Below are 16,585 nucleotides of genomic sequence, written 5' to 3'. Positions count from 1 at the left end.
CAAGGCGAGAGTTGCACATCACCGTAAAAGACGAGACCAGTCGAATCGACAGGTCATACTCCTCCACGACATTGTGTTACCCCATACTGCAGCTCTGTCTCCAAGCTACAGGAAATGCACTGGACTACACTTCATCATCCTCCTGAGAGCCCGGACTTATCGCCCTGCGATTTTCGTTTATTCAGGCTTACAGAAGCTTAGGAGGGTGACGATTTGAAGATGACAAGAGTGTCGAAGACTTCGTGCATGACTGGCTGGTGGCATGACCCCAGTTGTATTTATGATGAGGGCATCAAAAAGCTGCCCATACTCTGGGACAGATGCATTTCCAAAGCAGGAGACTATGTGGCAGAATAAATTATAATTGCCTAGAGTTTTTCAATAAATGAATTTAAATAAAAAATAAAATCCCATTTATATTTGATTCACCCTCATACTTTCTCTGTTTAGTTCCGCCACAAGTATAACCATATTAACTTCTTGTTGTTGTTGTGGTCTTCAGTCCTGAGACTGGTTTGATGCAGCTCTCCATGCTACTCTATCCTGTGCAAGCTTCATCTCCCAGTACCTACTGCAACCTACATCCTTCTGAATCTGCTTGGTGCATTCATCTCTTGGTCTCCCTCTACGATTTTTACCTTCCACGCTGCCCTCCAGTACTAAATTGGTGATCCCTTGATGCTTCAGAACATGTCCTACCAACCGATCCCTTCTTCTAGTCAAGTTGTGCCACAAACTTCTATTCTCCCCAATCCTATTCAATACTTCCTCATTAGTTATGTGGTCTACCCATCTAATCTTCAGCATTCTTCTGTAGCACCACATTTCGAAAGCTTCTATTCTCTTCTTGTCCAAACTATTTATCGTCCATGTTTCACTTCCATACATGGCTACACTCCATACAAATACTTTCAGAAACGACTTCCTGACACTTAAATCAATACTGGATGTTAACAAATTTCTCTTCTTCAGAAACGGTTTCCTTGCCATTGCCAGCCTACATTTTATATCCTCTCTACTTCGACCATCGTCAGTTATTTTGCTCCCCAAATAGCAAAACTCCTTTACTACTTCAAGTGTCTCATTTCCTAATCTAATTCCCTCAGCATCACCCGACTTAATTCGACTACATTCCATTATCCTCCTTTTGCTTTTGTTGATGTTCATATTATATCCTCCCTTCAAAACACCATCCATTCCGTTCAACTGCTCTTCCAAGTCCTTTGCTGTCTCTGACAGAATTACGATGTCATCGCCAAACCTCAAAGTTTTTGTTTCTTCTCCATGGATTTTAATACCTACTCCAAACTTTTGTTTCCTTTACTGCTTGCTCAATATACAGATTGAATATCATCGGGTAGAGGCTAAAACCCTGTCTCACTCTCTTCTCAACCACTGCTTCCCTTTCATACGCCTCGACCCTTATAACTGCCATCTGGTTTCTGTACAAATTGTAAATAGCCTTTTGCTCCCTGTATTTTACCCCTGCCACCTTCAGAATTTGAAAAAGACTATTCCAGTCAACATTGTCAAAAGCTTTCTCTAAGTCTACAAATGCTAGAAACGTAAGTGTGCCTTTCCTTAATCTTTCTTCTAAGATAAGTCGTAGGGTCTGTATTGCCTCAAGTGTTCCAACATTTCTACGGAATCCAAACTGATCTTCCCCGAGGTCGGCTTCTACTAGTTTTTCCATTCGTCTGTAAAGAATTCGTGTTAGTATTTTGCAGCTGTGACTTATTGAACTGATAGTTCGGTAATTTTCACATCTGTCAATACCTGATTTCTTTGGGATTGGAATTATTACATTCTTCTTGAAGTCTGAGGGTACTTCGGCCTGTCTCATACATCTTCCTCAGCAGATGGTAGAGTTTTGTCAGGACTGGCTCTCCCAAGGCCGTCAGTAGTTCTAATGGAATGTTGTCTACTCCCGGGGCCTTGTTTCGACACAGGTCTTTCAGTGCTCTGTCAAACTCTTCACGCAATATCGTATCTCCCATTTCATCTTCCTTCTACATCCTCTTCCGTTTCCATAACATAGTCCTCAAGTACATCGCCCTTGTATAGACCCTCTATATACTCCTTCCACCTTTCTGCTTTCCCTTCTTTGCTTAGAACTGGGTTTCCATCTGAGCTCTTGATATTCATACAAGTGGTTCTCTTTTCTCCAAAGGTCTCTTTAATTTTCCTGTAAGCAGTATCTATCTTAGCCCCAGTGAGATAAGCCTCTACATCCTTACATTTATCCTCTAGCCATCCCTGCTTAGCCAATTTGCATCTCCTGTCGATCTCATTTTTGAGACATTTGTATTCCTTTTTGCCTGCTTCATTTACTGCATTTTTATATTTTCTCCTTTCATCAATTAAATTCAATATTTCTTCTGTTACCCAAGGATTTCTACTAGTCCTCGTCTTTTTACCTACTTGATCCTCTGCTGCCTTCACTACTTCATCCCTCAAAGCTACCCATTCTTCTTCTACTGTATTTCTTTCCCGTATGCTCTCCCAGAAACTCTGTACAACCTCTGGTTTAGTCAGTTTATCCAGGTCCCATCTACTTAAATTTCCACCTTCTTTTATTTCATCATACATTTCTTCAATTTCTTCGTCATCAGCAGAGCTAGTTGGCATATAAACTTGTACTACTGTAGTAGACGTTGGCTTCGTGTCTACCTTGGCCACAATAATGCATTCAATATGCTGTTTGTAGTAGCTTACCCGTACTCCTATTTTCTTATTCATTATTAAACCTACTCCTGCATTACCCCTATTTGATTTTGTATTTATAACCCTGTATTGACCTGACCAAAAGTCGTGTTCCTCCCACCACCGAACTTCACTAATTCCCACTATATCTAACTTTAACCTATCCATTTCCATTTTTAAATTTTCTAACCTACCTGCCCGATTAAGGGATCTGACATTCCACGCTCCGATCCGTAGAACGCCAGTTTTCTTTCTCCTGATAACGACGTCCTCTTGAGTAGTCCCCACCCAGAGATCCGAATGGAGGACTATTTTACCTCCAGAATATTTTACCCAAGAGGACGCCATCATCATTTAACCATACACTAAAGCTGCATGCCCTCGGGAAAAATTACGGCTGTAGTTTCCCCTTGCTTTCAACCGTTCGCAGTACCAGCACAGCAAGTCCGTTTTGGTTAGTTTTACAAAGCCAGATCAGTCAATCATACAGACTGTTGCCTCTGCAACTACTGAAAAGGCTGCTGCCTTTCTTCAGGAACCACACGTTTGTCTGGCCTCTCGATAGATACCCCTCTGTTGTGGTTGCACCTACGGTACGGCTATCTGTATCGCTGAGGCACGCGAGCCTCCCCACCAACGGCAAGGACCATGGTTCATTGGGGGGGGGGGCTTATTTGCTTAAATCACAAAAATTACGAACAATTCTTAATTTTGATGCGCAACCTCTTCTAGCCTGTATCTCCCCAACTACTTTCAGGCCACTGTTGCCACATTCTTTACATTGCAAAGCCTTATTTATTAGTTCAGATAGAGCAGAGAGTTCAACAATAACACAACCTGAACCAATAGTTGGTGTCTCTATTATCAGCATTAATACAGTCTAGCCTATTGTCAAAATATTTCAGTTTTAGCTTCAACGCTCTTGGAATAGTCGAAGCTGATTCAAGTGTTGGATCAGGTTGTATTTCAGTATTAGCAGAGGTATTCATGAACAGATTTCCATAAAATTTACGTTGTTTAACACTGAACTTCTTAATTCTTCCTATTGCTTTCAAGTGAAATAACGAACTCAAGCACACAGTTACTTTGCTGTAACCAAAATATTGCTGCCAAGACAACAGCAAACGATGACTAAACTCTCTGTACAAACAAAAGATAAGCAAGTGTAAAGCTTTCAAAGGTTAGCCAACTTGAGGAACTGAAAAGTCATAAAAACAAAACAAATGAGAGCAAAACTTTGTTTTTAACCGAGTTGACTGTGTGCCATGGTGACGTCATGGTGATTGCAGCCACTATAAAATTCCTTGATTTTTTTAGACAAAAATTAAAAAATCAATTTTTTGACAGTTATTCACGTACAAGTCCCCTTAAAAGATTGTTGTCATCAGGAATGAAGACATTACATATGGAATGATAAAACTTTGTGAATTTCAACTTAAAATATTAAATAATAGTTTTATTTAATTTTATCACATATGTATTATTGAGGAAGAGAGATAAAATAAAGGAAAAAAATTACTTATTGCTGGGAATGGAATAGATACAAGTGGGTGGTTCTCGCTTACTCTAATTCAGCTGGAATTTGATAATATCAAAAGTAAGAGATGGAAAAATGCATAGAGCGCATTTGAATCACTGCTCTCGCATCATGTAAGAATTATTAGAAAGGGCTCTTTGTGTGGAAGAGACCTGGAGACACGAAAAAGTTTTGGATAATTGTATACTGTTAAGACAAAAGTTTCAGAATCTAGATTGTAGATGGTATCTATGGCCATAATTTACTAGAATGTAGATCAAAACTGAAAAATTGCAGAAATCTCCTCAGAATCTCCTCTATTTTGAGGAGATGCGATATGGATAAGTTGGGGAAAAAGAAACTATTGTCAATAGTTTGAGTGAGCATTACACGACAACTGACTGAAACGGGCAGAAAAGAAAGTGGTGGTGGAGAAGATTGGGTAGCTTTGCAAGTCAAATTAGTGAAAGCAGTATAAAATCAAATTGCCAAAGGAAAATCCCACATGAGTAGAAATCCTTCATTAACACGTGAGATATTGAATTTAATTGATGAAAAGACAAAATATAAAAATGCAGCAAGTGAAGCAGAAAAAGGGGATCACAGGCATGTAAAAAAAAGTTTTAGGTCATGGTTGATTATAGAAAATACTGATGTCTCATAGATCAAAGAAACCTTTGGAGTAAAGAGAAGCAACAGTATGTATATCTAGAGCTCAGATGGTAAGCTTGCCGTGAACAAAAAAGAGACACTGAAAAGTGTAACGGATATATAGGGAACAGCTTTATAAAGGAAACCAAATTAGAAAGCAATATTATGGAAAAAGAAGGATGCATTGTAGGTTGCAGGATTGCAGGGAGTCTTTGATAGGGCACTGGAAGATTTTTATGTAGCTCTGAAATGCCTTAAGTCGAGACATGCCTGAATTGCCTTAAGTCGAGACATGCCACCTGGAGTAGATAACCTTTCATCGGAATTATTAAGATCCTTGAGAAAATAAACCATGACAAAACTTCCTATCTGATACGTAGGATGTATGATGGAGGTGTTTACCTTACCATCAGCTTAAAAGTAATCATTTCAAAATACTGACACACATTCTGTAAATGAAAACATTATGACTGACAGAAGCTGACCTTGGGGAAGGTAAATTTGGGAAACAACATGACAGTGCACCTATATAGCAGTGGGCAATAAAATCTCTGAAATGGTCTGGCCTGCTCAGAGACCTAATCTGAACTACTGGAACAGCTTTGGGATGAATTAGAATGTACACTTCAGACTCCAGCATCCAATATCACTACTTTCTCTGATTTCAGTTCTTGAAGAATGGGCTGCTATTCCTGCCCAGACATACAGACAATTCACTGAAAGTGTCGTTATCAGAGTTAAAACCATCAAAAATGCAAAGAGTGAACCCCCCCCCCCCCCCCCGCCAATATTAATTGCTGTTATTAGGTGTTCAGATACTTCTGATTTTAGAGAGAGAGAGAGAGAGAGAGAGAGAGAGAGAATGTCCCCTAACAATCTGCTGCAGCTTTGCATGTAATGCTGGCTGACTTGTCTCACTTAGTCACAATAAACTACATATACAAATCTTTCTTGGAACTCATATTAACTATTAGTAAAAACTATATCAAAATCCCTTAATCCCTGAGATTATCCATTACGTACAGACAGAGAAACATGGCAGTGCCTTTAATTTATACCATAAAATTCCCCTTAACAGACACTTCCCAATAGCAGACATTTAAGAATTCTGCAGAATTGGCCTCATGGTAAAATTCTTCCGAATAGCGGACAAGGACTCTGAAATGTACCTCCAACAACGGTTAAAATTTCCAAATGATGGACAATGTGAAAGAAAGATGGTTGTAAATTAAATAGCAAGAATCATTATCATGCATTTGAACATTTTATAATGGAAAATCCAGGATGAAATGTAACAATATTATGTGAAGGAAAGTTGCTACTCAACGTATTACGCAGATGCTGAGTCGCAGATAGGCACAACAAAAAGGCTCTCACAGTTATAATTTTCGGCTGTTAAGGTCTTCGCCAACAACAACAACAACAACAACAAAACAACACACACACACACACACACACGCACGCACACACACACACACACACACACACACACACACACACACACACACACACACACACACACACGCACGCGCGAGACTGCAGCCTAAGGCACTGAAACCGCACTCTCTGATCAGTTGCCTAGACTGCAGTCATGTGTGTGAGTTACGTTTGCTTGAGCATGTGTCTATTGTTAATGAAGGCCTTAACGGCAAAAAGCTATAATTGTAAAGAGTCTTTTTGTTGTGCCTATCTCCGACTCAGCATCTGTGCTATATGGTGAATAGCAGCTCTCCTTCTCATAATACTGAACATTTTATAAGTTAAAGAGCCTACTCTTTCTGTGTTAAAGTGTACTGTACTGTAGTGCTAAGATGTCACAAAAACGGAAATTAGTAATTGTGAGTGAAAAGATAGAGATCATTGATTCCTACAAAAAGGAAAAGCTTGTGTTAGAGATGTGGCCGCAAGGTTCACTGCTCGAGAAACACAGATTATTGACATTTTAAGAAAGAAAATTAGCATTCTAAACTAGTGAACTGGAACTGGAAATGATAACCTTACTAGTAAACAATTGTATCCCTATCCACTAAGCCTAAAAGTCAACAGAATGACTTTTGAATGGTTGTGCCATGCTCGCAGTAATAACTTATCACTTAGTTGACCTCTGATTTGCGAGAAAGCACTCGCAGTCACCAAGGAGTTAAGATTCATGATTTTAAAGCATCTGTAGGTTGGCTTGACAAATTTAGGAAAGACAACATGTCTTTTCTGTGTGTGGTGAATCCAGTTCAGTGGATGAAAACATAGTGTCAGATTGACAAAAAATGGTAACAGGGCTTTCTTAGGATTTTGAAGAAAGAAATATTTTTAACTGTGACAAGATTGGGCTTTCCTTGAGAACTCTTCCCACTAAATCAATGGCTTCAAAGACAAAAACTGTTCACAAGACAAAATTTCAAAAGAACGACTCGCTGTTCTCCTCTGTGCTACTAAGATAGACGAATTTGAAAAGCCTCTAATCAATGGTAAGGCCATGAAGAGTCATAGATGTTTTAATGGTACCCACTTGCTAATAAACAATCTTGCATGATGGGGACATTAATACTGAATAGTTGCTGGTGTCTGATAGGAGGAGGAATATAATGCCCCTTTCCATTGCACGTCTGCATTAAAACTTGTGAAAATAATCTTTTTATCACCAAATTAAACTTCACATTGCCAACTAGTTAATCACAGGATTATTCAAAATTACGAAGTGTTTTATTGGCAAAAAGTGTCATGGCGTGTTTTGTCTCACATGTACAGTATTGAATCTGAATCTGGATCTGAACTCAGAAAATCCATCAGTTTATTGGATGCAATTATGAGGATTTCTTAAGCCCTATAACACGTAACATTCTCTACAGTCAGCAACTGTTTCAAGAAGACAGGATTCATTTTTAATGATTATGCCTCAGCGATTGAGGACAGTGTCAAAGAAACAACCCCAAGAAATGTGAATGCAAAGGACTGTGGTGGGTCTGAGGGATATGCCGATATCGATGATGTACGGTTTAGAGAAAGTCCATTAACTAGCGTAAGTGAACTAACGCAAGAACTCCACCAGGAAGAATTTGGAGACAATGTTGAGAATCGACAACAGGATGAAGACATAACTGAATTGTACCTTTCTCTACTTTCAAATAAGCACACAGTTGTAGAGGTAAGAAAATTGAGACACTACTTTTAGTGAAATATGATGAAGAGGGACTCAGTTTAACACTAGCAGTTGGAACACACATTGTTAACCCTCAGCTTAAAAAAAAATACATGATTATTTCAAACCAACCTTCCAGTATGCTTGAAAGAATCTTTAATGCTATAATATACAATTATATGGGGTTTGTTAATGTAGTACTGTACTTACATAAAGATAATTTTTCACTGTTGTACTTCTACAGCAGTACAGTATTTTTCTGTCTACAGTACATTGTGTTTACTGTATTGTATGCTGTAATTTTTTTTTTTTTTTTTTTTTTTTCTGAATAGCACACGCTTGAAAGTGGAAATTTTTATTTTTCTTCTAGATATCCTCTATTCAGAAGTTCTACTGTAATCTCCTCCTCTTCTTCTTCTTCTTCTTCTTCTTCTTCTTCTTCTTCCGTAAATATGCACAGATTTGTAGATTCTGGTAATCATACTTTTTTGTGGCTTAAGGACGTAATGCAAATCGGTCAGTTGGTTCAGCAACTAGCATGCCCGTAACTTATCCCAGATACCTAAGAGGGGAAAGGGGGGCCTATAATGTAATGTAGGACGTGAATCACATGCCACTTCTGCCGAATCAATGCATCATTGAGAAGTGAACGCAGTGTTCAAAGGCAGACGGAAAATTCTGTTGTCTGACCAGGACTTTTCAGTATCCATGCATGCACTTTATCGCTAGACCACCAGGCTTGACAGTGATTCTGGTTGAGCTTCACTGCTCTCTGAAGTCGCAGTGGCTTTGCATTACTGGTTTCCCTTTCAGATACCATTTCCTCTGTACACACACACACACACACACACACACACACACACACACACACACACACACACACACACACCAGATCCCCGTAACCTACAAAAAGTGTCCATGTTTTTTGCCAAGAGTAGCATATTGAATGAAGGGAGGCATAAACTAGTAATTTCCACAGTAGCAGTGAACGCTCCTACTGAGTTTGTTAGTAAACACTAACTGCTTGGTTTATCTTGCTGCCTCATTTTAACGTAAGAATATGTATTACAACTAAATAGATATTTTAACCGCTGTTGTTACAGCTACTGAATATAAATTATTAATTGCATTAAATTTGTTTCAGATAATCCGTGTCCCCATCTTGGCAACATAGTTACAATCAAACTTAGTGAAAGCCAAGAAAAGGTCAAACAGCCTGATGACACGTTCCAGTTAATGACTATTGAGACACACTTCCAGATGAATTACAATACAGGGGAATGGAAGCGCATTAAGAAGTTACGCAGGCCGGAAGACAGTGCTGTGACGGCAGCTTTGGTAGCGACGGCAACGCCAGTGTCGTCTTCAGTTCCGCAACCATCTGTACAACCTGCTTCTGCTACTGCAACGTAGACACTGCCTTTGCATTTCACTGTGCATTTGTCACCATGTTATAGCTGTAGTATGTTAATTTTGTAAATGTATACAAGAGATGCTTCCTATGGAACTTATGTATTAATGTATATTTCATAAGACAGTATGAGTAAATTGAATTACTCATATGCTATACTTTCACAGTGTATTGTATACTCTGGTGACCCACGAGTAAAACAAACTCAGAAAAATACAAACAGCCTGCAATTTTCTTTTTTTCAGAAATTATGCAGACTGTCTTGGAAGCTAACCAGTGTACTTATGTATGTATATTTTTGTTGGCACCTATTGCCTGTGCGCATGTATGTGAGAGTGTGAATGAATGAATGAATGAATGGAAGAGAGAGAGAGATTCATGTGTTGCTTCATAGTGAGTTTTGTTTAATGGATACAGACACATTTACTGTATGACTTTGCTACTTAATATGTTATTTTTACATTTTCTGTGGGACCATAATTATAATGTTACAGACACGCCATTGAAAAATGCAGATATATTTATTTTGTATTCTAGTATCATTAAATGTAATATGTTACAAATGAAGTCAACCTTAATTGTGCACAAATTACAAAGAAGATATTCTTTGTCAGTACACGTATTTGTCCTCAATTAGTTTCTTATAAAAAAATCGGTACACATATTGTGAAGGCATACTGCTGACCTTTAAATGCCTTACAGTACACCATCTCTGGAACATCTGTTTTGATAACTGTACATTTGGAAGGTGGAATAAACAGTTAGGAAAATTCTTATCTACGTTTACTCAAGTCACTAAGAGAGAACTGCTATGTCTACCCATAGCATACAAAAATATTGAATATATATGCAGAACGGAGCATTAAATATGTTGTCCATCTTCACACCAGTGGAAAACTTGTCCTATTGGACAATGGTGAATGGTGAATATGCTCCTGTTTAAAAGACTCTGCGTCAATCTACTGTCCTCAACATCTTTAAAAATTTTCCCAAAAATTTTGGCGTGCAAAGATATTTGCACTCACCTCTCACTTCCACAAGCTCCCATAACTGTAACTCTCACCCACTAGTCCATTACGGTAAGTCAGCTGTACCCATCCACTCTCAATTGCATTCTTTCTCTCTCATCAAACACAACTCACTGTCATTGTCTCTCTATGTCTCTCGGTCAGTTCCCTGTCTCATAGCTACAGTCTCCCTCGTTCTGTCCTGGCTCCTCTGTGTCACTTTCTCCTATTGCTCTCACTTACCGCTGCTATCTCGTTCATTCCTTCCCACTGCTGCGTGCACTGTAGGCCACATCTAATGCAAAAGAAATCAACTTATTTGCTGAAGCTGGGGGAAGCATGCAATATTCAAAAGTTGAACCTGTACTGCAGGACAGTTACACTATGACAATCCTCCTGTTATGCAAATGGTCCTTAGCCTAAAGGCCATTCAAAACACTTGACTCTACCTTTCTATCACCAGTGTAACAAGGTGTATGAGCCCCAGAAAAATCTCATTTTTATGCACAGCATTTTGGAACATATTGATAGGGCATGCTGTTGCATGTATACTGATAACCTCATGAATAACTCTCTTGCATATACGTAATTAGTAAGCAAATCTTCGACATTCATTATAGGCTCCAATTGATGCTTCACTTTTTGTTGTTTCATTATTGGGTAGTTTTTCCTTTTTGTAGGCACCTGAATCGTTCAACAGTAACCAAAATCGCAGGCTGTTGAACAATTCTGGTAGTTTGAAGTGGTATAAGGAAACAATGGAAAATTTTAATTGTTACGACTAGAAGCTAGTTTTAAACATGCATATGAATTCATCCTATAATCTTTTTCCTACCAACTTGGCAGCTATGTGAAAGGACAACAGATTGAAAATTGTAAATTACCAATCTCTTAGGTAATTGGAAGAAGCCATGTTTTGAATTACTAATTGGAGAAATTATTGGTAGCAATAGTTAGTTGACAGGAATCTTGTAAAAGGAATGTAATATTGAGACTCTTCAGCTACAAAAATAGGTAGTTGACAATCCATTTTACATTGAATGAATTGCTGTTCGCGATGTGATACAAAATTTATGAACATGTAAATCAAGAAATATGTAATACTGGGTCACATGGCAGCAGTACAGAATACACTGCATGACAAAAAAAAAAGTGAAGCACACAGGAGGCATGATCAGGTGATGTGTTAATGTTTTTCATGCTTGTGTTGTTAACAGACTTGGTAGGGTGTATAAGAGGTGCAAATAGTGTCAGATATTGAGTGATCACTGAGAAGGGTACAGAGATGCTGCATACTCTGCTGAGACAACAGTATTAGCACCTGACATAGTGTGTAAGGGCCCTTGTGTGTGTTCATTGGGCTGGTGGTTGAATCATTCAAGAGCCAGATTTGGACAGCTGGATCACATCATAATGAGACCTTGGAAATGGTAGGTACTCAGGCAGTGTCATCTACTTCTGTAGATTATGTTTGCGCACTCTATCCAGTGTCGCTTGTAGTGCCTCCACTTGCACCAGGTGGTAAACGACAGGAAGTCTTCCACTGTGTTCTTTCTTCTCAAGTGCATAGATGGCGTCTCTCTTAAACAAAATCTTGTGTTTAAGTGGCTGTGCACTGCCACTGCTGATTTTTCAAAATGCCTGTATTTAACATGATTCTGATTCCCCATACAGCGATCAGCAACAGTCCCTCACTCACAAGGAAAATTATAAATCCGTGGTACTCTCAGAGCAAGATTATCTTTAACAGGTTGCAACATTTCCTTAATTTTCAAGGTGACAGGGTCTGCAGCTGTGATGAATTTTTTGAAAGATTTCATGATACCTTCAGCTACCATTCTCTTTATTTCATATACAGTTGTGCAATTTCGGCTGTAGGCAGTTTTCAAGTATCTAAAATGGTAGCATTATACATTGGATATATTAGTGACACTTGCGATTTTGATTGAGAACAAGTCATATCTGTAGATACACTAGGCGCTTTATAACTTACTTTAGGGATGATTTTTTAGTATTAAATTATGCCAGGTATGTCATTGACCGTTTTACGCTATTTTAGGAGCACTTTACTTTCGAGCAGTTGTTACAATGCTCTTACATATAAGGCCCATGTGTTAATGTTCTTAACAGTAGGAAGATTATAATTATTTTACAGAAATTTGTTAATTAATCTGCATATGCAGAACAAATATTTACAAGTTATTTTAAAAAAAATTACACACAGTCATATTTACACCAATGATGAACAATAATGAAATATAATTGAGAACAAAGGCATATGCAGGTTAATTAACAAATTTGTGTAAAATAATTATAATCTTCCTAGTGTTAAGTACGTTAAAACACGGATCTTATATATTGAAGCTCCACTATGTGTTAGTCCTCCTGATGTGTCTGAACAGCATTGTGTCTTGGCTTCTATCACTGCCATCGGATAGGTAATCACGAAGCTGTGGTACCCCTTGTCTGAAATAATCCTGGCTATGTGTTCATCATAGCTCTCTTCTGTGTTGGATGATGAAAGCTACTCTCACATGCGTAGCCAACTCATAGTTAGTTTTTCTTCTGGCCTTCTATTAAGCACAGATTTGTGCATGTTCAAAACAAAAATGAATCGTCTTTTGGCGGAATGCAAACAATAGAGTGAGTAAAGACCACCACTCAGAGGATTCACTGCACATTCAGCAACCCATATCAACAAGAAGTTTCAAAAAGAAATGTGCCCCCCCCCCCCCCCCCCCCCCCCACACACACACACACACACACACACACACACACACACACACACACAATTATCTCATCTTAAATCCACAGATTATCTTTTGGCTGCAAAGGTCAATACCTTTATATATTGGGGCTGTCTTACATTTGCAGAAGCAGCTTTGGTAGTTGTCTCCATGAGCAGATTTAATTTGGGATTTCAGAAGGGGGAGACAAAGCACTAGGACAAACAGAGGAAGGGCAGGGTGTATACGACCTGGGACAACCGGGAGATCCGGGGAAAAACCCAGGAATTTTTTCATCCGGGAGAAAACCGGGAATTTTTTAGAATTCCGGGAAGTTTTCATTGTTTTTGTTTTCAGTTAAATTTCTGTAATTTTGACTGGCAAGAACCGATACTCTAACAAAGGATATTATTGCATACCGCTATTTCAGAATAATACTGCAACAATAAAACATGAACGAGAAAAAAAATGAAAATAAAACTTAAATTGCAAAGGAAATGCGCCATACACAGCAACAAAACACAGTGCTCCTACAAGTGTCTGCCAACAGCAAAAGGTGTCAAAGGCTTTAGGAAGACCATGCAATGTTCCGCAACAACACATTGCCTCCGATGAACGTGACGTCACAACTGTTTACATTAGATTTGTTTTAGCAGTTACGAGCGGGATCATGTGCATGCGCACTTGAGTAGTACCTTCTCCCACCTCTGGCTACAGAAACGTGGCTGTTGGCTGTGTAACAAGCAATCGCAGCAAGCAGCTAGATGCTACCGGGAAAAATTTTACTAGGGCGCCCAAGCTGCTAGATTCTTGCATGCGCAGCAGGCCCAGTTCTAGGAGGGGGCTGGGGAGCAAACTCATACTATTAAGGGGGAAAAACCTTGTTTCACAAAGTGACTAGCATCCAGCGCACGTTAGTATATTGATTATTCATATGACTTTGAAACGCCTCCCTGTCAGTTTTTGAACATTTTTGTACACATTCTATGTTGATTTCTGAATCAATCGTAAGTTAATTTGTGAATGTGTGCGTAGTGTACATGATGTCTCTGTCAGGGGAATCCTCGTCGCATGTAGAAACAAAGTTTCCTACAGACAAAAGGGGCTATACGAGTTGAGCGGAGTAAGGCCGAACGGATGAATGACAACCGCTGTCTGATTGTGTGGTTGATTGGGTTTGCGAATGATGAGCGTTGTTGTAATAACTAGCTAAATCCATAGATTCAGACTACAGGAGTGGAAATAAACGAATAACAGGTAAAAAGGTTACGTATTACCTTCTCGGTGTATCTAAGAAAATGAAATTTTGACAGAAAATTTTTGGGCAGATCGCTATACTAGTAAGGGCCAGTTGTACAGTCTCCGGCTAGCAGCCGCTTTAAATTCTATTCTGGAATATGCGTTGTACGAACATGTAACAATGCCTAACCGGAGAATAATCGCATGATAACTAAACCAGTGATTCTGGCAGAGTTAGTGGAGTTAACCTGCGAATAAGCTTTGACATTGGCAGGAACAGTTACAGAACTAGTGCTAACAAGACTGTTTGTTAGAATGAGGAAGGAGAAGAAACGGGGACATCATATAAATTATGGAACAATATGACGATTCCAAGTTTGTATAAAAATTTCGTACTACTACTTTTCGATCTCGTACTTGAGAAACTGGAGCGTATGAATGAAGTGTGAAACTACTTCCTAACATAAGGCTTTTTGCTTGCAGTAGGCCTAATAGGCACTTGATATTGGTACTTTGTGAGTTATATTCTGTCTTTACAAAAAAGACCATTTGTGCCAAAACAGTCTCGTTTATTTGGTGTGTATTACAATTGTTGCAGTAGTAGGAAGGCCTATTTCATTTTATCTAGCAGAGAGTGACAAAATAGACGTAAACAGATCGGGAAACCACACCAGTCTTGGGTCCTATTTGCATTAACAGCTTTTTCAGTATTAGACGACGACATTTCGACTTTTCATGTAGCAAAATATTTCATGAACTTTGATGAGGTAATAGATTCTTTCGCAGAAAGGGAAGCACGCCATGCAAAGCTGTAACAAGATTAAAGAGAAAAAAATTCTAGGAACTAAGGATCGACGAAATGTGTATTGTCTTGCTTGTCTCGTGTCTTTACTGGGTTTATGTATCCTATATTTAATTTTGTGTCACACAGGGCAGCAAGTTATTAGCTGATAGGGAATAAAGAGTGCAAATTTTCTGAAGAGGGACAAGATTTCAAACCGGCCAATTGTAAGCAGGAGAGGCACCACAGGACATTTTAATTTCCACTGTCCTGAATTGGGTTGGAGGCATCCATTACAAAATATAAAGAATCTTTGTTTTTAGATATATTTTTCTCATGTGGAATGTTTCCCTCTATTACATACACTTTAACTACAGTTTGACATAATCCATATGTAGTTCTGAATTGGACTGGCATTTCAAGTGGGGCAGATTATCAACAATAGCATACATTTATACAGGGGACAAATTGATGCTAACAAAAATATGTTTGCAGAAAACACCTAAAGCATAGTACAACAGTGGAACTAAGCTTGCTACTGCTCCACAGCACTGTTGTTTCGAAGTTGGCATCAAGTGACGAGCCAATTCAGCACTTGGGATCAGAGAGGAAAACATAGTTTGAATTTTAAATCGAGGTGCAGTTTTTTTCACATTAGCATATGAATTTTGCAATGATAATCTTTTTAAAAGTAGCAGCAATATTCAATTTGCTTTTATGCTCAATGCTTTAAGAACAGTAAATAAATTGTAGGAATTATTCATGCACTAAAATAACAGCTGGGATTGTGATAAGATACATGGATCTACAGGTTCACAGTCCATGAACGGTTCTAGCAGATGATACGCGACTAATCTATATTACAAAGCGACTATCTCGGAAACCAGTTACAGCTACAGTCACAGGCTGCATATCTGCTTCTTAGGGCAACAAAAATTTGATTTTCGATATTTCAAGAGTTATTGGCCGAATTAAAAAAATTTAAAATGCTATCATAATCTACTCGATAAGAAGTATAACCTTATGTTAAAAGTTTGACACAGTAAGACAAATATATTAAGTTAGAAACAGTGTTTTTCTTCAGGCAGCATAACTGAAGGTGCACAAATACCTCCAATTTATCCAGCTAGTATTTGAGAATGAGAGCACTTAGTGACTCCAACAAACATTACACATAATTTTGAACTTTTTTGGGAACTCACCCTCATTGACATTCCCCGCAAAATGATGCTTACTACACTTACACAGTGTAACAGCAGCATCAGGCATTGTGTTTTAATTTATCACTTCTTTCCTACTAACCCTATTTGTAACACAGTTTGCAGACAGTATCCACCTATACCACTGAAAGTACGTGCAAATTTATATAATTGTACAGCACATAGTTCAGGGGATATGACATAAACATTGAGATG

General features: G+C 38.6%; 1 protein-coding gene across 4 annotated transcripts in view; it reads left to right on the top strand.

The window, feature by feature from the left end:
- Positions 1–10,193, top strand: part of LOC124787982 (negative elongation factor A-like) — a 147,224-nt gene extending 137,031 nt beyond the window's left edge. For all 4 annotated transcript variants that reach the window (XM_047255003.1, XM_047255004.1, XM_047255007.1 and 1 more), the window contains one exon: positions 9,151–10,193. In XM_047255003.1, coding sequence (XP_047110959.1) covers positions 9,151–9,419 — 269 coding nt within the window. In that variant the 3' untranslated portion in view covers positions 9,420–10,193. The remainder of the gene's footprint in view (positions 1–9,150) is intronic.
- The last annotated feature ends 6,392 nt before the right edge of the window (positions 10,194–16,585 follow it).

This window comes from Schistocerca piceifrons, chromosome 3 (assembly GCF_021461385.2).
Source record: "Schistocerca piceifrons isolate TAMUIC-IGC-003096 chromosome 3, iqSchPice1.1, whole genome shotgun sequence".
Lineage (NCBI taxonomy): Eukaryota > Metazoa > Arthropoda > Insecta > Orthoptera > Acrididae > Schistocerca > Schistocerca piceifrons.
Note: the sequence above shows the minus strand (reverse complement) of the source record. Positions and strands in the feature narration are given on the sequence as shown.